Genomic DNA, 25,281 nt, shown 5'->3' with positions numbered 1-25,281 from the left:
TTAGACTCGGTGACATGAATGCTTAGAGAAATCTTATACTTACTAGACCTACTTATGAAAATTCTAAACAGTTGCTTAGCTGTTTTCAGTGACTCCTTAACCCTTGGTGTTGTAACTACAAGACAATACTGCTCTCCAAGACAGACCTTTACAACCTTCCTTCTTCCTCAAGGACAACTTTCTTTGATAGGCAAGAATCAAGGTGAGCAGCCATGGAACTTCATCATAACCTGGGTGAAAAATGATGGGATTTTCCCAAGCAACACTTGTACACAGGTGAACCTTGTCTGTGTGAACAAAAGCAATTCAGGTTTTAATGTAATTAGTGTTAGTGTGGATGATAGGAACAAAGGTGACATTCCTTGAGTCTGAGATCTACTATTTATCTTGAAATCAGGTTCAGCATAAATAACGTGTGAAATGTTTCCCCTACACTGACAATGAGCCTTGATTAATAATTAATAGTATCTCTGGATGTTGAAGGATAATTCATTCCCTGTGCTTGGTAAATCTAGCACTGAGAATGCTTGTCAGCATCTGTCAGGAGGGAGATTTATGATGAGACCTGGAACCAAAAGTGAACAAAGACTGGAAAATTCACTTCACACAGGCCTCTGAACTGTCACTGTATAATAATATTCAGCATTTCTTGTGTTTTACGCATACGAGTTTTATGCCAGACTTCCATGGGCTGTGGAGCAGGTGCCTTAAGAAATGTTTTAGTTTTCTCCTGCTGATCTTAACCTTCAGAATTAGAAAGGGTAAAAGCAGAGAAATGTAAAGCTGAGCACTCATCTGCTGATTTTCTGCCCTGCATGTAGCTGAGCTTTCATACTTAACCACATGTACATATACTGTGATGATTTTTTTCCTCATTTTGTTTTTACTTTCTCTCAGATACCCTTAGAAGCTGCAAGACGAAGAGACTCCCCTTTCTGCAGACTCAGGCATTTCGCAGGATGCTGAAGATATGAAAAGAAAGAATTGAGCCCATGATATTGGCTCACCCAGTCCACCTCCCTGCCAGCCCAGGGTTATTCCATATTGTGCATCTCCTAATGTTATTTCCAGGCTAATTTTAATTTAGGACATTCCTGCTTTTCACTTCTCCTCATTCTAATTATAATCTCCCTATCTACCTGAAATAACCTCCATTGCAAAAAAAGGGTTGGTCTTAAAAAAACAACTACAAAGAAATCAATCCCTCATCCATTACCAGGTTTTTCTTTTGTTCTGGAGCCACGCGTGTAACCCGGTTAGACCTGTTCTCTTTGAATACTGAGGACTGAGCTGGCCTTATGCAAATGATCCCAACCTCATCTTGGTTGTTGTCGTTGCAGACCCAATCAAATGAACAGGAAGTGACCTAAGGAATTTCCCTATTGGCTGCCTGAGTGTTCAGCAAAATGTTTTAAAATTAATATCACATCCCTTTATCTTCACTCCTGGGAGCCTTTAGGACACATAACCTAGTACCTGTGTTTACCCAACCTACTGTTCTGTAGACAGTTTTCTCATTGCCTCAGTTAAGGATTTTTACTCCAGAATCTGCAGCTAAATGAGGTAAGGTGTTTGGGCTAATTTTAATTTTTTTTTTTTTTTTTTAAATATACTTCCTTCAAATTGACACCAGTGAAAATAAAAAAAAAAAGAGAAGTGTCTACTGGACTCATGGCCACCTTACCGAGCCCTTCCCTTCCCACTTTGGAACAGCAGCTAAGCTCACTTTATGAAAAGGCTTTTTAATGTTACAGTAAAGACTTCTGTTTTCCTATTTTGAACTTGTATCTTACTTCTGCTTAAATATTTCTGTTGTGTTTATGTTTATTTGGGGCCAGATCTGCTGCCTTTACTTACCCAGAATGTCATTGACTTTGAATTGAGCTAGTGGCTTCATCAGGATTACTTAAAGTTTCCTGAGGATCCTTTTTATTATGATGTATCTAATAATATTATTGGTCCTAAATCTGCTGCTTTTGTCCACAGAGTGGTCATCTGCTCAGTAAGGCAAGGGGCGAGAAAGTGGACCTTCTCAATACCATTGAGAGTCCTGGTGTCGCAGAACTGGGAGACACTTTACAATTGACGGTGTTTCTGTTGCTTTTAGTGATGAAGACGTTGATGGTGATCGTGCTGATAACAAAAAATCCTAAAGTACATTTATAATTTGGCTCGGTTTTATCCTCAAGGCAATTTCTTGGCAATTTCTTGGCAATTCCTGTGGTGAGGGGTGTTCTGCTGATCTTAGTCCCTTTTAAGCTAAAGCACCGCACAGAACCCAGCTCAAGCACTGGGCAGGTAAATACAGTGTGAGTAGAGGCCTGCAGTGTCTTTGCTTGTTTAATTTGTTTCTCTTCCAATGGTAATTTTATTTGAATAGAACCAGAATTGGCCCCTTAAGGTACAGACACAGCTGTTTAAGTAAAGTTAGAAGTGAATGTAAAGAAAAAGTTGCTCAAAATCTATGTTGATTTTATAAATTATGTATAATGGCCTTAGTGATAAATGTTTGCATTTCACTACATGAGACATTTTAGGCACATACTCTTGTGTATATGGTTATAAAGGTATTGAATTTTATCAGTAACGTGCTTCTGGATTACTTAATCTAAAAATGCCATACGTCACCTTTGCTTCTAAAGTACATCCAACTACCCTTTTTTTCCTGTTCTTTAGACAATGAAACCAGTTCGTAATGACAGAAATGAACCGTGAGGTAAAAGTTTGTACTTATGTTACATAGGACTGTGTTAAATATACCTCTCTTGCACCAGTATTTCCTGTAATTTGTGAAAACTTTAGTGGAATAAAAAAATGCACTCCTTTAAGTTTTGTTTTGATAGCAAATTTGCGGGTAGCAATTTAAGCCAGTTTTCTGACATCTGTTTTGCACTGTAGAAAATACCAGAGCTGGAAAATAGAGCAGTTTTATATTTAATGCAAATGCAGAAACCAAAGAAAACAGTTGCAATTAAAACTAGAAAAACAACATGATTAATGTGTTTCACCAACAAATATCACAATTAATGACAGTTTAATTCCTGGCCCTTACAGTTTTCAAAACCAGAAGTGATTGTTGCGATAACAACATTAGACTTCCCAGAATTTTTCAGAGTTTAATTAGCTGACTTGAAGCAGTTTATCTTCTAGAAAACTTCCAATTTTGGAAAAAAAAAAAAAAAAAAAAAAGTCCAGAAGTCCAATGACAGGAAATTCACCAGAACTTTTAACTTTTTTAAGTGCCCCAGCGATTAAATAGCATTCCTCTAAAAATATTTTACCTCATTTTCAGTCTGACATGGTCTAGCTTCAACATTAAGCCACCTGATTTTGTTGTCTTTCGATGGTTAGTGTGAAGTTCTCCTGAGTGGCAAATTTCTGTTCCTTGTGTTGGTAGCCGGGGACAAGTCCTTCCTTAGCCTAATCTTTGATAACTGTGGTAGTCCAAGCTCCACAGGCTATTCCCTCTCATGGAAAAACACACCACAGCGAAAACCTCTAGCACCTCAGCCTGTTCTACTGTAAGCTTTTCCATCCTTTAATCACTTCAGTGATCCCCTCTAATTTTTCAACATCTGCTGTGAAATTTGGATTTTAGGACTGGACACAGGCTGCAGGAAAACAGCAGTGCCAAGCACAAAGGTAATATGAGTCAATATACTGGGAGTTCAGGGTCAGTGGTTTATAAAGTGTGCCAAAGGCTTTCTTAGAGTCATCATCCTCCAGACCCCCTTCTTGCCTTTGAGCATTGGTCCTACATGCAGAGATGGTCTTACGATTAGTAGAGTTGATGTTGTTTGCTTGCATTTTTTTTTCATTTTTTTTCTAGTCCTAGTGTCATTTGTAAAGCCTCTAAGAGTGGTAGAAAAGTATGTTTTTCCCAAGTCATAGTAGTAAAGGATCTCATATCAGACCAGAATAATGCTTTGTTTGCCCCAGCACAAATTAGGTAGCCCTTCACAGCAATTTATAGGATGACAACAATACGTATTACCCTACTCATGGTGAGATCAGGTAATAGGACGTGGTCTGTTTAACATGGGATATTATTACCCTCTTGTCACCTGAGAGAATACGCTGTGGTATTGCCATAGTAATTTCATATTACTTCAGATATTCTCAGGGTGTCATGAGTTTTCAGCAGTGGTGGAAACAGATAATAGGACAGTTGGACAAAGACAAAATTAAGTCGTTTGGCTCCCACTGAACTGCCTTAATTTTTTTTCATTCCCAATGATTTTTATTGTTAACATCAGTACTTGTTCTATCTGGGAGGTGCAAGGTAACAAATTGCAATGGAGAGAGATCAAATTTAAAAGAAAAACCATCCAGAGACACAGATGAAGAGAAAATAGAGAGGAAAAAGGAGGATTTCTGTAGGCACGTCTGTGTCCAGATAGGACTGACATGTTAGCCTGTTGCCTGTCCCACAGCAATTCACACAAAAAAACCCTACAAGGATGAAATTCTACACCTGCTGAAGAAGCGAATATTTATGTACAATTCTCACAGAAGAGGATTAATGATTTTATTGCCTCAGTGAACTTAGAGAACTGCCCATGAGCCATGCCACCTTTCTAGAATCGGCGCTTACCTTCCCTCTCTTGTTCACCCCTTACACACTCTTTATAAACATGTCTAACTTATGAACCAAACCGTTCAGTCTTCTCCCAGGCAAACTTTCCACTGACTGCAGTGTATCCTGGATCTATTCTGTGGAGTCTACAGTTATGTGCTTTCTATTGCTGTTTACTTGCTTAGATTCAATTCCCACACAAGTGTCCCAAGTTCTTTCTGCAATATAATGAATATCATCTTTGTGAACTTGAACAATGACCTACTGTATGGAGAGACAGGTTGGAAAGTGGGTGCTACAGGACAGACCTGTCTGGCTTAAAAATTGGTCAGTGTGCTGAGACCAAGCTATGGATAGAGATCAATGACCCCTTCTTATTCTAATGGTAATGTGACCACCCTTTATAGGATTTTCTGTGGTCTTGCAGTGCTCTCTTTCTCATCAGCCTTCCTACAGTTGTAAAGTAGGTATTGTTGTTGAGGACTAGGTGTTCCTGTGGCAAGCAGCACATAAAAAGAAAAGGGTCACAAACTTAATTGTCACTTGTCATTGCTAATGACACACGGTATTAGGATGTGGTAGAACCAAATATAAAGGCTTTGCTGTACATGACGAAATGAACAGAAATGCTAAAGATTTTTGTAGCTTACATAGTTCGTGATGTTTCGTGAAGTCTCTGCCCAGCCTCACAGCTTAGTTATTATTGAACTTTCAAGCATAAACTCATGGAGTTTTCTTCCTAATAAGAAGTGCCTTGTGGGCACCAGTGAAGTCCAACACCATCTTTAGCAAAGCATGCTGGCTTCAGCCACTCACCAGCCTCAAGGGCGCTTCAAGATCTCTAACCACAAATGTCTGCTTCTCTTTCTCCCTGTCCCTGCCTTCAGCACACTCTGCAGCTTACATGTATTTTGGCCCCTGATGAACCAAGGATTTATTTCAGTAAGTTTTCAAAAAAAGGGTACATTGCAAACTTGGTAAGGGTGAAATTCATAAGTAACACTGATGATAGAAAGGGTAAGAAAAGAAGGGTTTGTTCACACAGCTGGTATCTGGAAAAGTAAGATTAATTTGGTTTCTGTGGAAGTCATCAGGAGTCTGTCTTAGTATGAGAGCTGCTTTGAGCTCTACTGGGGATGCAGCTTGCACCAAATCCCTCACTGAATGCCTAAAATACTTGGGACATTTGTTGGTTGTTGGTCTATGGACGGGTGAGAATGAGTAAACATGGAGTCATGTAGCCAGTGGAGCAATCAACTGGTATTTGGCATTTTGCATGTCTCCCTCTGAGGAAGAGCCCTCAAAGGCTCCCTTTCCAAAAGCTGACGTTGCACGTGGTTATCGTTACCTATTCCTCTGCTGATCTTGTGAAATGTGTTCCACAGGAAGGAGTATGAGAAATGGTAGAGAAAACAGCTAGCTGGGGCTGAATGATCACTGGTTATAGACCAATAAGATGGGACAATACAAGAGAATTACTTCGCAGTGGAGAAAAGAAAGTAATTGTACTTAAAGGATCTGCAAACACGTAGAATAAAAGAAAAGTTCCTGCCTGTTATGGAGAAAGGATACAGACATAAACACTTGAGGTATTTCCTCAGCTCACGATGAGATGTAGCCAGAATAGCCTCCTGACCCCCTACAAGTCTGTGAGGATTAAGCAACTATGTGCAAATTGTCCAAATTACTAGTGCCATCACCAGAAGAATTGTTTTAGTTTTTTAAAACCGCTCTGGGTTTTCTTTCATCTAGCAGTGAGCAGGTAACTAATTTATATAGCTATATAATTAACGAACCCATGTAAAACTGCTCAAGATGCTATGGTCAGGAATCAGACTAAGTCCATTATATAATGATTACCCCCAAACTTTCTTAATGATTTTTACTGAAACATATAATTATTATTACACAACAGTTTAGAATCTTGCATCTTGATGATGTACTTTCAAAGTATGCTTGGTTAAGCAATTGTCTCATAGATTGGCATGGCTATGGAGGGGCTTTATCAGGGAGTCAAATTCTGACACATTCAAGGGTGCTGTTCTCATCTCTTTTGCAGTGGGATCTAACACACTACTCACATAAAGCAGACTTTACTTGTGATATTGCCAGGCAGCTGCCCTGACAGAGGAAGATGAAAAAGTTTTAGAAGACTGAATTAATAGGTGATTAGATTAGTGAGGTATTCTTACAGACTTACCAAAAGCGGGATGTAGAAAATGAAATAGATATAATTTTTCCTTCATTTAGTGACTTGTAGATATCCATACCCTCCCTAAGACTTTTTTGATGGAGCTGTAATGCTTTGTAAGAACAGGTAGAAACTTCTCTTCCTTCTTTAAAATCTTAAATGATTAAATGTTTTTGGATGATAGTCAAATTGTAGTCAATCCAGTAAATTTTTCTTAGTCTGCCTGTAGCCACTCCCAATATGCATACACTCACAAACCCATACTGCACTAAGTACGTGCACATGCACATCCCTTATCTCCTGCACAGGCTTTCTTGCCTTACTTTTTAAAATAGGAATTCAAATATTTGCCCCAATTTCAATCAATTTTGTTTGCTCCTTCATTTAATCATTCAAAATGCAAAGCTATTTGTATTTGGTATATATGTGTATTTTGTCAGTAGGTATAAATGAGTGACTAGCATTGTCCTGCAGAGAGTGAGGGGCTGCTGATGCCAAGAGCCCTAGCCTGAGCTGTCTGCGACTTCCATGCCTGCTGTTTTTGCCTTGTGCCACAGTAGTTTTTCTTGCAGGAACAAGTGCACAGCCTGAGAGCTGGTGTACCCAGGGCTGTCCTTCCCCAAACCCCAGACTATGAGCAGCAGGCCTCCAGCTCTAGCACCAGCCAGGCTCTTCTATGCTAGCATTGACATAATGGAGGGATGCACAGACTCAAAGGTGTTAACATAGTGCTACTATCCGTGTGAAAAGCTAACAGGGCTTTGGGTGATTTAGAACCAAGGTATCAGCTTGCCTTATGCTATGACACATCTTCAATATTAAAAATGTTAAGAAGATTTCATCATTAAGGGTAAAAAGAAAAGAGAAAAAACTCCCCAGCACCTGAAAATAGCTGTTATAAGGATCTCTGCTAACACTTCCTTCCTAGAACAATGTTAAAGTCGGTATAATTCACATGGTAATTAATCTTCTTTTGAGGAAAATATTTGTTTGAAAAAGTCCGGAAACATTTTTATTGGTTTTCTTGGTGGAACCTGTTCCAGTTACCTTGAGGACTAAGTGAGATGCATACCTGTACAGGGGAGCAAAAAGAACTGAGGGAAGTGAGCCTTCTTCCCTGTTTCTGACTCCTCCAGCCTCCATCGTAGAGACCAGCCACAAACTCCATAGTTGCTGTACGACCTGGCACTCTTGTGCCACAGATAGGTAATTGAAGATGATGTTTTTGTCTTTTTTACTGTTACAGGCTTATGGTGGTGTTTGAAAGAAGGTTCCTGGCCTGGTCAGCCAGTCTGACTAAGCAGAAGGCAAAAAATGAGAGAGAGATGAAAAAAATGAAACAAAAATTTTAAAAAAGAGAAATGAAAGAAATAAGGAGGAAGATAAGGAATAGCAGCAATCAGTGAAAGAGGAGGAACAGGATTGCAAACTTCACATCCTAGGTAACGTTTGAGACAGTCAAATCTGGTAGTCTGCAGAGGCTGCATTTCAGGATTACCGTGGTGAGGCTCTGCAGAGGGTTCCCTGGCGACCATGTGCACAACAGCCATGTTAGGCAAGCTTATTGCTTCCAGCACAACTGCTCTGTGGTGACATTACTGCCTGTTTGCAGTAATAACTTAGTTTGGTATTTGACATTTTCTGTCTTTTATAAACAATTCTGCATAACAGGCTGAGTTGCACTTTTGTTACTTGGACAACTTGAACATAGGGTTTTACATGTCAGTTGACTGGGATGGGCATTCTCCCCCTCTGCTGCCACAGAACTTGCTTTTTAAAATTCCTTTCTTTCATTGTGATAAAAAAAAAAAAAAAAAAAAGAAAGGAATAAAAAAAAAAAAAAGCCTTGAAATAACCACAGTTCCACAGAACAGAAATTTTGAATTTCAGCCAGCTCTACTTAGGAATTTCTAGCTCATTTTCAGGATCATACGTAGGTCAAGGGCAGCTTTTTTTATTTAATACTTCAAGTGTACATTTAATTGTTTGGCTAACTTAACATTCAAATCTCTACTAGGCACATAATAGCCATGATGCATAGAAAAATCTTGGTTTCAGTCTGAACAGGTCTCTTTTTTACAGAAAATTCTTTCCCTCATTTAATACCTTCCCTTTGCCCTCAAAAAAACCATGATCATCCTAATTCATCTGCATGTTGAAATTTTTGCTGGAGATGTGATGCAATGGATAGCAATGGAGCTTGAGCTGGAAGATATGAGTTGGACTGACTTGTCCATTGACTTGTTATATGACTTAAGCAAATAATTTCAGCACTGTGTCTCAGTTTTCCTATTTGCAATAAGGAGGTAATGCTAGTTTCTTCCTTCATTTCTGTGCTTTGTTCTTTTTACTGCCTCCCCTGTCTGTGGACTCTTCCTTTTCTACTCTATGGTTGTCAGTGTTTCAGGAGTTCTTCCATCACCATACATGATTTTATACTAGATGAGCCCTGCAGGTTTAAATTTCAGAACTTAAAAGTAGCCCAGTTCCCAGCTGAGTACTTACTTCTCATGGACTTAATTTTTTTTACTTTTTTTTTTTTTTTTAAAAATAGTAGATTAAGGGTTGGAGTGTCTGTAGGTTCAGATGGGAAAACAAACCCTCCCAGTGCTTTAGGTTTTCTTTACCTCTCAAGAAAGTTCCTTTACTGCTTATACTTCATGCGTTGCTTTTTCCTACTAATTTTTGAACCGCTGTGTCTCAGCTAATTTTTCTTTTGTATTTTGTATGACATCTCTTATGACTTAAGTCTTAGAACAGTGTGTTACTTTGACCTGTTGAGGTTTCAGTTGATGGAAAAGTACAGTATTGAGCTCTCCTCTGACACCAGGCTATTCTGTAGCAAAGGACTATTTATGAAGTGGGAGAGAGTTCATGTAAGAATCAAAAGAGTACATTTGTACAAAACCCAATGGGAAAAGCTCTGTCGTCAAACCGGCCCAGGCTGTTGAGGCAGATGCCTGGCTTTGCTCTTTTGTTTATATTCCAACAAATCAAAGCTGACCTGTGTTGTTATCAGAGTAGAGCAGCAGGTGCAAAAAAATAACACTGCTGCCAACTCAAACGAAAGGGTAAGACTAATACCCTCTGGGAGGTATTGAGAAGATAACAGAGAGCCATGCCAGCAACTGAATTAACGGCTCTATTTACGGTGGGTTTTACTTAATAACCTGCTCCTAACCCGACACATAAATACTCCATTGTATTGTTTAACGCAGCCACTGGAGAAATCAATGGAAACAGGATGGGCAGCTCTCACTGTGCCAGGTGAGAAGGAGCGATGCCATGGAAGTGTTAATCCTCTAACCACAGGCAGGAGAGAGGAGGAAGCTGTTCTCGGCTTTTACAAAAGTGGAGAGACATTGTTTCCCACAGGTTCTCGCCTTACCTATAGAAGGTGGTTGCAGAGCAAGGAAACTTCATTCCCCCCATTTTCTGGTTGCTTTTAATGAAGGCAGGGAGCATAAGTGAGCCCCAGCATATACATCAGCTGCTGTCCCAGTGCCATGTTGCTTTTGGAGGCTCAGGGCTTCCTCGAAGTCCTGGGTGCATGGGGTGGGTGAGCCTGCTGCTACACCCAGGGGTGAAGCAGACAGCTCTTGTGCAGTCAGTGGAGTACGATGCCAGGTCTTGAAATCTCTTATTCTTTACGCAACAAATACAATATGAAGAAACCGCATGGATAGAGCTGAGCTCCAGATAAATGTTTACTAAACACACACAAACATGTCGTTCAGACAGTCAAAGTAATGGTCTGACAGCAGGTTTCTGAAACAGGGTCAGTGAGCTCCATTGAACTATTTCAGTGATAGCTGCCCACCTGGGGACACTTTCCTTTGCAAACAGCTGCTTACCTTGGGGTACTTGGTAGACTAGAGAGGGATGCAGGTGGAGCAGGCATCTTGGCTGGAGCTATCACCCAGGAGGGATCAGTGAGGTCCACCTTGGCACTAGGGAATGTGGCTGACCTGGGCAGAGGAGTTAATAGTCAGCCATGTAAACACTCCCTGTTGGCTGCACAGAATGATCCTTCCCACCGTGAGCCCTGCACTGCCTCTGCTATGTCTCCTCCTTGAAATGTCCTTTTGCTATCATACCAGAAAGAGAGTTTGATCAGATTGTGGTAAGTCAGGCAGTGGGTTGTAATAAGGTATAAACACTGCTACTGACCAGGTTAGTCCTCCAGCAAGCTACCTAGTTTAGGCTAAAACTCTTTACGCTCAACATCCAGCTCCCCTGTCCTAGCTAATTTGTGCTGTGCTCCTCATTATATTTAATGAAGAAACACAACTAGTTTGTTGATTGAATGAATCAATTCATGCGAAAAATAAATAGTAGTCCCAATGGGAAAATCTGCATGTTCCCCAAGACACTTTCCTGGGTTTTGTCTCCATCCCATGTTCCTTACTGTGTTTAGTTCTCACTCAGAAACCAGCCCCAAAGACGAAACTGGCTGTTTCCAAGCAGATGCCCTTTATAAAAACAAAATGTATGAAACAGAGTTTACAAAAAGGAAAAGAAAAAAAAGAATCTTTTTATTTTGGAAATAGGCAAATTAGTGGTGGTTACTGTTGAAAACCAGACTAGTCCCATAACAAAAGAGAAGTGCAATGATAGTGGTTAAAATAAACTTCTCCATGAAATACTGACTGCTGCAGCAGCATATGTCAGAGTCTCTATAGAGAGTGGCTGTTATGTCAGAAACTCTTCAGCACCTAATGAGAGCCAAACATGAATACAAACACAATTATTACTGTTATTATTGTCATTATTCACTAATAACTGAACAGTCACACAGGCTACCTTAGCAGTATGGAAAGCAGTTCCCTCAATATGCTGTTAGCTTTTAATGCAATGCAAAGAGAAGCTGTCGTGGAAGGTAGGGAGAAGTGGTTGGGGAACCAGAGCCAAGGGAAAAGGGGAAGGTGTTAGAACATGATGGTAATATTTTGTTAGCTGATGAGGTTCTTGCTCAATTATAGGCATGTGGCTTGTCAAGCCACAGGGGCATCTAGAGTGCTTTTTGACCATTTGTATATTTCATGTATTGTAAGCAAAAGAAAGGTGTTTAGCAAAAGGAGATTAGGGAGATGAGCTGGCTCCTAGTTAGAGGAAGGATGTACTAGAGTGATAGGAAGGGCATGAAAGGAGGTGTGGAATTGTTCCATGAGGTGTGGTATTAAGCGCTGAAAGAAGAATAAAGAGCAAAGGCAGTTTTTCCCATTATTGTGTTTTCCAAGATTCTGTATCCCTGAGGCTAGACTGATGAATCTATGGCAGATGACTTCTAAATATTCAGGAAAAATGGCTGACCCAAATTATCATGAACTTGCTGAGGTGGTGCAGACAGTAATGAAAGGAGTGCCATAAGCCAGTCAAAGCCATGTTTTGCAGCACCAACTCTGAAAAATAAAAAAATAAAAAGCCTGCTTTTTTGCCACTTTTCAGCAAATATCTACTTGTTCCAAACATTCTAAGGATATGTTAATGCAAAAATGACATGAACATTTATCACAAGAAATAAAACCTTTGATTGACTCGCTTTTGTCTTAGCTTTATGACTAGCAGTTCCACCAATAATATACGGATCTGTGCACAGATCTTCTGCAAGAGGAGAATGAGCTTTTTGACAGTAAAATAAATTATGATATTCTTTTTTTCACATTCAAAAATCAGTGGCATGACAAGAAGAGGCACATCTAGTCTGTGATGTGGCAAGGAAGCATGGATCCCAAACACTGGATCTTTGTTATGTGGCAGGTTCCAGTTCACTGTTTCCTCTGCTAAGGTAACATATCTATGGGTAAAATTTGCAGAAGTACCAACCTTTGGCATTTAGCACTGTCAGACACATCTATGCCTTGAGGACTCTCTGTTCACAGTTGGCCCTCTGTTTGCTTCTGATTTAGAAAAACAAACAAACAAAACCTCTTTTAAAATTCTCCCTTTTATTTTCATTATACTAATGAATACCTTGAAAATTGAAGTCAGTTCATATGAAGATTGTTGATTGTGAAAAAAAGGGGTCAGAGAAAAAACAACCTATGGGACTTTGCATATTATCAAGTAAATGTTCTTCTTTTTTTTTTTTCATTCATAAAGTGAACTTTGTTCTCTCTCAAAAAGGAAACTGAACTATGGTTTTGTCTTTAAATTACATCGTTAAAAGAGAGATAAGAACCAAACCCAAACCCTGGAGCAGAGGGATAGCTCAGATACAGATCTAGATCCTAACTTTTCTACCCAAGCTTCTCTTTAGTTAAAATATATATGCAAGATTTTGAAGCCTCTATATGAACATGTTAAAACAACCACCACATATCTCTTACAAAAGTTACCTTGTAGTGCATCATGAAAATCAGATCTTCAGTAATATAAGATTCCAATCAAGCTTTATTTGATTTTGTTTACCATGATCCTATCTGTAATGCAGGTAAATGTTAAATGCTCCTTTTCTATTCATCTTCCTTTTTCTGGTCTTTCAGTTTACCTTCATGTATACATTTAATATACAAGGTTCAAAGAAAACAAAAGAATAAACCCAACTCTTCCTTTCCAAAAGCCCACAACAAGGCTCAATGTAGTCTCTGAAAGCTCACCAAGAGCCGGTTTTGCACATGCAAAGGTGGATTTATGCATATGAGCCACAGCTGTGTACACCAGAAATATAGAAGCATAGGAATGTGCAGTTCAGAGAGGTGTAGAAGGGAAAAAGATTAGCCCCAAACCAGAATCCTGGATACAAAGAGTTTTGGAGATCATTTAGAAAATTTTCTTATAGAAATGATTCCTTGAACTTCACACTCACAACATGATTCAGTAAACACATTTTGTTACTGTGGCCCAAAGGTACATATGATGGACTAAACGTGAAATGCATCAAACAGTATGTTATACAACAAATATTGAGCGTGATCATAGTGCTTCTTCATATGAAGTTTCTTCAAAGCTTTCAAGGAATTTGGAAACAAATTTTTACGGGGTATGTTTGCAATGATATTAGTGGTGAGTCTTTAGGTTATCATCAGTCAGGCCAAGCTGCATAGGCTGTCATCTGAATGTTACCTTGCAGGTCACAGCGAAGTGGTCCAAAGTTGAGCTTTTTGTTGTGAAGTGGATCCCTGCCAGGAATTAGCCTGCAGGTGAGTTGTTTCTTTTGAGGCTGCTCTCTGGTTTTTAGGCACTAAAACAAAGGGATGGAAACAAGGAAGTGTGTGATGGCTATATGTGAATCTACATGGCCAGAAGAGATCCTAACACACTGCAGAACAGGTCATATCTGAAAGTGAGCTATGGCAGGGATGGTATCTTATCTGGGAGTTTGGTACAGATACCAAGGATGAACCTGAGACCTTTGCAAAATAGACAGATAGAGATCATAGGGCAATCTTAGGGTCAGCCATAACTGTATCTATAAGGCACACTGGCTCAGAATAGGACCCTGGAGCCCTGGTAGTAATACACATTAAATGGGATGAAAAAAACCCAACCCCAGAAGACCCAAAGCTCACGGTAACATGCAAACAGGCTCTCAACATTCATATATTCAGTTTGTGTCTGCCCTTACCACCGCTGGAGATGTAAAATAGGTGGTTGGAATGCAAAGCAGCTAATTGATCATATACATTATAAGTACAATGCCTTTATGTTTCTGAAGTAACCATATGGGTAAAGCAGGTCCACTTGCTTTGTTGTACATGTCCTTTGTTTCTAGTGTCTTGAAAACTCAGCCCACTTTGTTGTCTTTTGATTTTTTTTTTGGTTGTCTTTTGATTTTTCAACAAAAAGATTAAAATTTAGATTCTGTTCCTCTGCAGCTGCAGTTATTACATGGTATCATTTATTTTAGATTGCTGTTTAAGTGCTTGACTGTAATCCAAGGTGCAGTAATGATCTAAAATATTTAACATACTCTGTAGATACTTGTTCCACAAACTCCGAGCCCTGAAAAGCAGGGATTGTGTCTTCACTGTGTACATAACATACTTCAAAGAAAATAGGCCCAGGTGAAATTTACATTTGAAGTTCAGCCATGATGGTAAAAGGGGAAAAATGGGGAAGGATCCCATAGGTAAATATGCCAAAAGAGATCCACCCTTTTGGACACGCCAGGAGGAGCTGCACTGAGCTTGTCTCAGCTAGAAGTCACTCTTAGACTTTGCATAGCTTACAGGTGGAGTCATAGTTTAATAGTTTCAGTCAGTTTTGCCTTAGACATATTTTCTTGTGTTTTGCATAGAGTACATAGCTTTACAAACCAGAAGGTTGTAGGCCCTCTTCCCCTATGGTCTCTCTACCCCCTCATATTTGTAATTAATGAGACCCTTAGTTCAGTTCAGTGTTGTAACATAAGCAACTGTACAAATCAACGTCAGAACAATGACTCTGGCTGTAGTACTTCAGGATTCACTTGTTTTCTCTGTACTGCTTATTCACCTTTCATACTGTGTTCAGCATTTTCCTGTCATTTAATATGAGCTCTTGAAAGATTTTAGTTCAAAGAAAGGAGAAACTCATTATCAGGATGTTAAGACTCATTGGGTTGAATATGGAAATGGGGATTGGAGTAATTTATTTTCAGAGCACACCTGTAGTGCAATAAAACAATTTGCATAGAGTGCACTATACAGTGTTCAAGGTTCAAGGATTTGTAAATATGTTCTTCTGCAATGCTGGATTTGCTCCATGGGCAGGCCGTGGCTCCTTGCTCTTTCCATTACTGCTGTTTACTCAGAGTGATCAGGTGGTCAAGGAAGACAAGAAGAACAGAGCAAATGACCTCCTGTTACTGCCAAGTTGCTGGGCTGTGGCTTGGTCAAAGCTCCTCCTGACTCCAGTGAGAGCTTGCACTAAGAGAGGCCTTCGGGGTTTGGTCTTTGAATACCACCTGATATATTGAATTTAGGCAAAAGATCTTTTTTTTTTCCTTGGATGCATTCATCCCTTCTCATAGGACTCTCTAGAAAGAATGTTGCTGAACACCAGTGCACAACTATATTTAACCTTGCTGATTGATTAAAGTGTTATCTGCTTCCTGTCATAACTGCAATGTTCCTAGTAGCATTATAAGATTATACTCTAGAGATAGCTCCTCTTTGAAAAGAATGGAAATGTGTCTACACATACGTGCAATGCACACACAGAGAGGCATATGTGTGTATATAAATGCATGTGTGTATATACACATATGATATTTCATGTGTGCTTTCATTTATAATGTACCATGTCTTAGTAGAGAGACAGATCCCAAGATCTTTATATTGTTTTCCAAAATCTCAGCTCAGCTAGAATCCCTTTTTAACATGGTTTCCTGAGGAAATGAGGCTTTTGTGGTTATTCTGTCTGTGTGTTGGCTGTTGCATTTGGCCTCTAACAATCTTTGAGTCCCATCGCTAATTTTAATTAAATTTGATATGGGGTAGAAGTCTCAAAGATATGAAGTTCTTACAGGATTAATGAAAACTGGCTGCCAAGTACAGGAGGAAAATCTATTAATACTCCATCTGAGAGAAAGAGTGAAGCTTGAGCTCACTCCTTTGAGACAATGAGATATTATAAATGCCCCAACCGTGGGAAAAACTTCAATCAACGCTCACATCTTACTAGACACTAGAGAATCCAACCACAAGATATACATTCATAGGAAACCAGGCTTCATTAGTTCCACTGTTCACTTTGATACATGGCATATGATTAAAAGAAAACTGAACATATTATGTGTCCTTCCCCTTGAGGCTTCACACCCTTTAACCAGGTTTGTCTGTACACAAGGGAGATTTGAGGATTTGGCCCTAAACTAATGAAGAGCACGCCCCTTCCAATATCCGGACCCAAAATCTTTCCAAGTATGGGATGAGACACTGCTGTAAGCATAAATCAGCCATGAACTTGTATCAATGAAAGGCATATACAGAATGAAATGGAGAAAATCACAGTTCAGTTTTCATAGGGAAAATATTCTTGAGCATGATGCAAAGGTGTGGAAGTTACGTTAGTAGGACTTTATACTCACCCTGAACAAAGGGCTAGAATGATTTCTGAATAAGGAACACTCGTGCATTAAGATAAAGGAGGTGAGCTGACAATTTTCAAGTCACCAAAAACCCAGTTCCTTGAATAATAAACAGAACTTTGGGAAAATTGGGGTTAAAGCTAAATCCAGTGATATTCCTGTGATTAATGCCATATCGTAAATTCTTCCTCTCATGCACAATTGTTCCTACAGGTGATAGTGGAAATTAATTAAGTTATTCTGGTTGAGGTAACTTATATAGCTTTCAAAAATGGGATGTACTGATTGATTCATTTATAAAGCAAGTTCGATGTACATTATCTGAAAATGCTATTAATGTTGTTTAAGGATACTGTGGAGAGCAATTGTCTGCTAGACTGTGACAGGGGTAGAATATTTTAAAGGAAAATAACTGAAATCCAAATCTAGGGAAAAGGCTGCCAGAGTGCTACTTCTCATTATCTCTAACCTGCATTGGTTACTGCTGGGGTGGAAAAACTATGCAAGACACTTGATTTGGTTTATTTAACTATCCATAGCTTCAGTTGCTGAATCAAAATGTCATAGAATCTTCTGGTTTGGAAATGCATCTGACTGATTAGTTATGAAAAAAGAAAAATGAGAGTTTACCTGAATTGAATTTTCAGGGCAAAATTACACAGGAGCTTGAACATAGAAATCACTTCAGTTCATATGCACACATTTTCCCAGACACATTTTTATTTGTACAATTATCAGGCATGAAAATTATGCAGAATTCCAGAAACTGCAGAACTTGCAGAAGGCAAAACCACATAACACAGTACCTGAAATTCTGACATGGCTCCTGAAAATGTGACTTCAGATCAGTAAGTTGAAATTTAGTATTAAGTGCATATGGTAGTTTTTTTTAAAAAGAAGTGAACTTACCAAACTGAGTTCCTAAGAGTGTTTTGCTAATCCTCAAGTTTTATAGTTTTCCCAGAATTGCTGGTATTCTACCTCACCTCTATTTGATACTGTAATAAGGTCTTTATCATTAATACTTCATTCATTCATACCTAATTGTCTTAAATGATTAAAACCCAAGTTAAATAAATAACTTGATATATCATCAACTGTACAATCTCAGAAGTGTATGTACTGACTGTCAAACATGCATTATTGCTTAAAAGTTCTTATATATTAAGCATATGAGTTAAATTATTGTCATGGTTTAACCCCAGCCAGCAACTAAGCACCACGCAGCTGCTCACTCACTCCCCCCCACCCAGTGGGCTGGGGGAGAGAATCAGAAAAAAAAAAGTAAAACTCATGGGTTGAGATAAAGACAGTTTAACAGGACAGAAAGGAAGAATAAATAAATAAATAATAACAATAATACAAAAATTACAATAATAATAATAAATAATAAAAGAATTGGAATATACAAAACAAGTGATGCACAATGCAGTTGCTCACCACTTGCTGACTGATGCCCAGGTAGTTCCTGAGCAGCGATCTGTGCCCCACAGCCAACTCCCCCCAGTTTATATACTGAACATGACATCACATGGTATGGAATACCCCGTTGGCCACTTTGGGTCAGCTGCCCTGGCTGTGTCACCTCCCAACTTCTTGTGCCCCTCCAGCCTTCTTGCTGGCTGGGCATGAGAAGCTGAAAAATCCATGACTTTTAGTTTAAACACGACTTAGCAACAACTGAGAACATAAGTGTGTTATCAACAGTCTTCTCATACTAAACGCAAAACATAACACTATACCAGCTACTAGAAAGAAAATTAACTCTATCCTAGCCAAAACCAGGACAATTCTATTTATATATGGAATAAATTATATTCATGTTATATGATGAACATCTTTATAATCAGTATAATAAATATAAATTCTTCCTTACACTTTCTCCCTCACCATACTAAGTCACTTGGCTTTAACATGAGACTAAAAAAGGTCTTCTCTTCTAGCTTCATAAATTTACTGACTGATATGACAGTCATCTTTTATTTGGCCAGAGTGGGACAATAGGTATCTCTCTTAACTGTTAATATTTTATACCCCCACATACCTGCTATGAGAAAATAAATTCTCCTTGCTGGTGGTCACCGAATCACAGATTGGCTAGAATTAAGAGTGGAAAGCAACTGTTTAAACATCCATGGTTTGATTTTGCCATTCTGTATAGCTCCAAAAAAAGGCCCTGGACTAGGTTATACTGTAAAGCACCACTCCCTGTGATAAACTTCCTAAGGCTTTGGCTTTTTAAGCAATTCTCAGTAACCCCTCTCTCCCCCTCTCCCTCTCTAAATATATATATTGGGTAGAGGGAAGGGAGAGAGACTTGTAACTTTTAAAAGTTACATAACTTATTTTAAATGACAGAGGAAAATACCAACCAAGGTCGTTTTCAGGCTGTTCTTTAAAACCAATGCTATGAGTGTTTCCATTGACTCCTTTTCTTCCACCGAAAAGGTTGCTGGTATGAACTTGTAGGGAGTCAGGTGGTGCTCTCAGTGAAAGTTTTCTCATTGGCCTCAGTGGGTAAACAGCCAAGTCCAGTGACTTTAACTTTCACAAGTCCATTTTGTATTTCATCTCCTTTATAATTCGAAGGTGAAGTCTAGCTGCATGAACATGCCATCCTGATGTCTAATGTTTCATTTTTACAGACTTCGTGGCTTTTAATTTAGAATATTTTTGAACAATGGTTTGGGTTTTTTCTGTGTATTTATATAAGAATAACAATCTGAAGCCTTTTCAATATTTAACAAATTACTTTTCCAAACTCTTGAAGAATGTCTGTGGATACAATGTATATTTTTTAACTTTGAAACTTCAAACCACTGAAAGATAATGTAAAATATCAAGAATACTTTTAATTGGGGAGTTTTGTATACCTTCACTGGAATCATTAAGCATGTGATAAGTATATGATTTTTTAAAAAAATATCTTATAAGTGAGGGGGGGGTTTAATTATAAATAAAATAAAGGAGTTTTACTCATGGTGCTAATGCTAAGATGAAGGGAAAGTTTGTGTCACTTAAAAGAGGGAATGCTGTATTGGGGGTAGTGTCACTCTAAAATGCTGTTTCTGTTACAACAATGGCTGTCTCATTTACAAGACCTTTGACAGTCTGATTTTTTGGTGGTTTGAAATGTATGATCTGTGGTAGTTGTTACTGAGAAGCGTTATAGACACTGCTGACAGATCCGATAAGAAACTGGGTCAGCTGACAAGATATTCCCTGTAACGTTACCTCCCTATAGCACTAACACATGTGTCCTTCTGTGTGAGGGAGTTTCTGAACATGGGTTGGTGTCAACTGTATAGTTTCATTTGCAGTTACTGAAAAGTCTTTTCTCTCTCCTAAAAACAAGAAAAGAAAAAACGAAAAGCAGGTTTAAACCACATTTCTCTTTAAATTAGAAAAAAAAAAGTGAAACTATTTAGTATTTCTTTTCTCAAAGCTTGGCAGTTTTCCTGTATTGCTCTGTCAGGAACCTTGTCTTTTCATTCAGCTTTATTTCTGATTACAGATTATTCCTTTCTGGATGGGCAGCTGTAGAAACTTGCTTCTTGCATATGCAAATCAATCATGGTAATGTTTATCATAAGGAGATTTTGTGGCAGTGGAAAAGGGGTTGTGGCAACATGTTCTTGATTTCACTTGTATCTTCTACAAATGGAATTGGCTTCCTCACTTCACCTTCAGTGGATTTTTTTTTTTTTTTTTTTTTTTTTTGCCATTTACCTCTTGGACTAGACACCACTCACTAAGCAAGCTGTTCGATTCACTTACAGATCATGATTTTGGAAGGAGCTGGCAGAATGAGTATCAATTCCAGCAGCAATCTACTCCACCAGCAGCCTTCCTGGACAGAAGGATATTCCACATGCAATGGTAGGAGGAATTCAGCGGCTCTGAGCTATGCTTTTTTCTGGGGAGGCAGGGGGGAAGGGGCTGCTGCACCTTTAAGCATGCACAAGTGTTATTTTTCAGTAATACTAATTTACTGGAGTTTCACTTCTGGTAAGAAAAATTTCCATTTGTTACTTTATTTGTAAACAACCGAATTTGTAACACTAAGTTTCTGAAAGTGATCAGTTTATGGTTCATTTCCTTACTGGTTCTTTTTCTTAAAATTAACTTGGTGTTGAAAGTGCCAAAGGCTCCCTCTCTTCAGTCCAGAATTCTTTCTCTCTTACCTTTACCCTTCATGCCTTCTCTGAACCAACATTAGTCTTCAATGCTAATCACCCCTCTGGCTTTCCAGGGGAATAGTCTTTTTGCTCCCTTACTACATTTGCTTTTTCAGCTCAAATTACTAGATAGCTTTCTAATCAGACTGGCATTAGAGCACTAGATAGCTTGTGACCTGAGAACTTTTTTTTTTCTTACTGTTTTCTGATTATATAGCTGTATATATAAAAACATGTTCACATATATTTTCTCTCGATATAAAAATATAGATATAGACATATATCTATATATATAGTGTTTGATATAATTTTTAAATTCTTTTCATCACTCAGTCGACAGGTAAACCTTAAAATCTAAGCAAACACATACTGCAGTTGTCCTTCTAATCTAATGCTGCAACAAAACTTACAATGAAAGTTCCCACTCAAAGAAACTCTTGTTCTTTTTTATGTGTAATTTCTAAATACTCAGGAATACATAAGCATGCACTTAATAAATGTGCCGACCTGTCTGCAACAGATTCATGGGGAAAAAGTCCTGGCTGAGTTTCACTTTGCACAGGATTTTGTGAAGGGAAATGGTGGGGTCTATCTTCATGTTTCCAGTGTGAAACTCCTCAGGATTCACTCATGTTTTAGAGGGACAGGAAGCTGAAAGCTCAGACCAGCCTCTACAACCATTCACCACTTTTACCTAGCTAATTTTTCCTCTCACTAAAGGCTCTCCATTTACATTAGGAGTCTAGTGGCCTCTGATATTCCTTTACCCTTCTGAAGTGATAGGAGTACATATCAACCGCCTTTTCAAGGAATACTTGACAGCTCCATCAAACCTTTATTCTCTGACATATCACACTCTTAATCATTTCCACACTCATTCCTCAAATCCTTCAAGAGGAGGATGAGAAAAGTCCTGCAAACTCCCCAAGTTACTGACACAGACTTTGTTGGCCAATATTGATAAAGAAAACTAAGTAAGTGTGGGGCTTTTGTGTGTTTACCTGGAAACTAGCATTGTGCACCGTATCTCAGCTGAAGAGACCTGAGGTCTAATGGGATCTGAGGGGGGGTGATTTCCTAAAATGTGCCAACTCTGTTGCTTGTGGTCTTCTAGCAATATCCACTGTTGTCAGTATTCCTCACAGCTGTATGGGTAATCTTTTTCTTGGGGAGACTGAGAACAGACCAGTGCCACATCCTGGAGCAGGGCTCCTGTAGAGTTAGGCCATGGCAATCTTTCCTCCTCCTGTAATTCAACCACCTCTGCAATCTCTCATTCCCTCATCCTTAAACTGTTCATGCAGTTGTGAGCATTTTATCACGCCACCATCTCTGCCTGGCACACTCCATTGTCCTCCTTTCCCAAGGAATAAATTGCACTGAACTCCTTTTGCCAGCCTTCTGCGAGGGCAGACTAAAGCAGTCCTGCCTTTGCTGTTATCTTATATAATTATCCTATCCCCACATACAATTTTCTTTCATTTGCACAACATAAATTATTGTCATGCAATGACATACAACTGAGAGCAGTTTAAAAGATTGCCAAGAAAAGATTCAGACATCCTAACCAGAAAATTAGGCAGCTTCCGTAACTAAAAATGAGTTTTACTACTGCACTCAGAAATCACCTTACCTGACTACAGAAATAATGTGCATTCATCAGAACACCAGCTCTGTCATGAAGCTGTGGGCCATACTGATAGGCTTTTACTGTGAAGCAATATGAGATGCCTTGGCTTTTACCATTCTTTGATTGAATCCCACAATTCATATTCAGTTCTTATTAAGTCCTTATTCAAAGAAAATTTCCACATCACATTATGAGAATTTTGCAAGGCTTTTCCATCATTTTCTGATGCATTAAAATTATTTTCCCACACAAGGATCAACATACCTTTCCAATAGTAATTCTGTAAGGTATCTTCCATCAAAGAATTTTGGTGTACTTAGCCAGCATTAATAAATTAATTCCTACATACTCAGTCTGCCAAGAGAGGTGTAATGTAATAATTCCTAGCTTTTAATTGGAAAACTGAGGAAAAAATAATAACAATACCTTCTCCAAAAATAGCTACTGAGCTAGTGTTAAGGACTGAGAAAAGAATCTGGATCTGTGGACTACCAGGGCATGCAATTTAGCTATAGGCCTTTCTTGTCATCGACATAATCCCGTGGTGCTAGTAGAGATAGTAAATACCTATTTTCTTGTCCAGTGTCCAGCAGCTTCTATGGAACCCAGTGGCACGAAATACACCCGCAGTACTGGACTAAGTTTCAAGTCTGGGAGTGGCTGCAGCATCTCCTTGATACCAACCAACTGGATGCCAACTGCATACCCTTCCAGGAGTTTGATATCAACGGGGAACATCTGTGCAGTATGAGCCTGCAGGAATTCACTCAGGCAGCTGGGACAGCAGGGCAACTGCTTTACAGCAACCTTCAGCACCTAAAATGGAACGGTAAATAGATGTTAGGTAGTGATGCACGTACAGTGGTCCGAATTCTGGGATCTTCAGAAGTTGCTTACATTCCCCAGAGACCTACCTGGCAGATCTCATTTGCTAGGTTTGCTATACTGCTTATACCTCATTCACTGTATTGGTAAATTGCTTAGATATGGCATAAGGCAGAAATCTGAAGGACCATGGGAAAGGGTATGATTCCTGCTTCAAAATTAGTCCCCTGGCTCAGCTGTAGCAGTTGCTGCTTGGAGCTAATACCTTTGATTCTTCTGTGCTCTGTCATACATCCTATCTGCCATTTGCTTTCTTGCAGGCCAGTGTGGAAGTGACGTATACCAATCTCATAATGTCATTGTGAAGACAGAGCAAACAGGTGAGTAACAGTTGGGTAAGTTGTGTTTTGATGGTGACAAAAAGGGGAAACTGTCCATTCCAAGAAAGAGATATCAAAACGGCATTAAATAAAATGGGAAGTGTATCATGCAGAATAAAAGAAGTAACACAAATATCAGTCAGTGTCTACTTTTTGAAGTTCCGGGTAGTACAACCATATCTTAGTTTGCATGTGGCCACTTTTCCTGGGATACCTCTGCAGTATCAGCAGTCTATACTGGTGTTCAGAGTTGGAATAGTTTGCAGTGTTCAGCAAGCGCAGCTTAGTAGAAGACTTCATTCTATGCTTCATTCAGCAGATATCAAAACAAGTATTTTCACAGTATTCTCAGTTTAAAAAAAAGAGAGAAAAAATATTTTGTTGTGAAGTGCTGTTTATGTTTGAAACATGAGGAAATTTCCAAACAAAACAACTTTGAGAGAAAAGAAATGTTGTATTTCAATTTCTTTACCTGTTTCAATGAAACTGAAATTCAGGTAGTATTTTGATTTCACCAAATCTGCATTTTTCCTGTGGCAGTCTTTTTTCCCAGTGTATTATAGCTAGATCCTTTTCCTCCCAGGGTTTTGTTTCACTGAGAAAAGAACTTCAGCTCAGTTCAATCCTCCTCTTCAGGCATGATTATTTTCCTCGTTCCTTTGCCAGAGCACCTCCATCCATATCCAAACAGTCTCTATGCCACTAGTTCCAGCCTCTTTGTATGTGAGTGTGCTCATGAGCCACGCTTTAATATCTCCTGGCAGAACGAACACAGATTCGTAGCATGCGATGTCTCCGACAAATACTACCAGCCTATTTATTGAGCTAACCTGGACGAGCCCAGCCTCTCCAGCCAGGGACAATATTCACCTTCTCCTTGCAGCGGGCAAGCATTGCAATCTGCAGTCAGCTCCTTGCCTGTGCCCACATAATTGCGGGTGATGTGCATGCAGCAGCCTCAATGATTGCCATATAGAAAACTACAGTAATCCTTTAAGTCCTGATTTATGAGATCTTGGTATAATATTAGTTCCTCCTCCCACTAGAGATACACAGTGCAGTGCAAAGTACCTCAGCTGCACATCTTGGAAAGGTCAAATCCCAGGACTAACCGATGGTTCCCCTAGCTATGCTGAATCAGGAGTGGCGTGGTGGGGCTCTGGAATGCCAGCCACGGGCAGTGGGAGTGGGTTTAGTTTCTGCATGGGGAGGAGCAGGCGGTGCAGATTGGGGCTGCTGGGGAAGGGACTGCTTGTGAGCCAGCAGGGATGGGGCTGGTGGTTTAGAAGGGAAGCCTGCCCGATCCTAGTAGACCGTCACAGTTGCAAAGACTTGGGTAGTGAAAAAGGCCAAAACGGGAAGACAAGCTGCCTCCCCATGTTCTAGCTAGGTAAGGCCTGTTTTCAGAGGCAACATTAGGCAGATCAGGTGTCCAAGCAAGCAAAGGGTGTGTGCTATTGTAGGAACGCAAGCTCTGGGTGCCCAAACA

The 25,281-nt window shown here is 39.3% G+C and overlaps 1 protein-coding gene across 3 annotated transcripts in view; it reads left to right on the top strand.

Moving 5' to 3' along the window:
- Nucleotides 1–1,340: 1,340 nt before the first annotated feature.
- The window catches only part of EHF (ETS homologous factor), a 33,317-nt gene continuing 9,376 nt past the window's right edge, over nucleotides 1,341–25,281 (top strand). Inside the window, exons 1-5 of one of the 3 annotated variants that reach the window (XM_030007244.2) lie at nucleotides 1,420–1,563; nucleotides 8,014–8,209; nucleotides 20,559–20,658; nucleotides 23,171–23,416; nucleotides 23,733–23,792. In XM_030007244.2, the coding sequence (XP_029863104.1) occupies nucleotides 20,562–20,658; nucleotides 23,171–23,416; nucleotides 23,733–23,792 (403 nt within the window). In that variant the 5' untranslated portion in view covers nucleotides 1,420–1,563; nucleotides 8,014–8,209; nucleotides 20,559–20,561. Of the gene's footprint in view, nucleotides 1,564–8,013; nucleotides 8,210–13,839; nucleotides 13,910–20,558; nucleotides 20,659–23,170; nucleotides 23,417–23,732; nucleotides 23,793–25,281 lie in introns of all 3 variants that reach the window. The other 2 variants (XM_030007245.2, XM_030007243.2) reach the window with 2 other exon arrangements.

This window comes from Aquila chrysaetos, chromosome 2, assembly GCF_900496995.4.
Source record: "Aquila chrysaetos chrysaetos chromosome 2, bAquChr1.4, whole genome shotgun sequence".
Classification (NCBI taxonomy): Eukaryota; Metazoa; Chordata; class Aves; order Accipitriformes; family Accipitridae; genus Aquila; species Aquila chrysaetos.
This window is presented reverse-complemented; position numbering and strand designations above follow the sequence as displayed.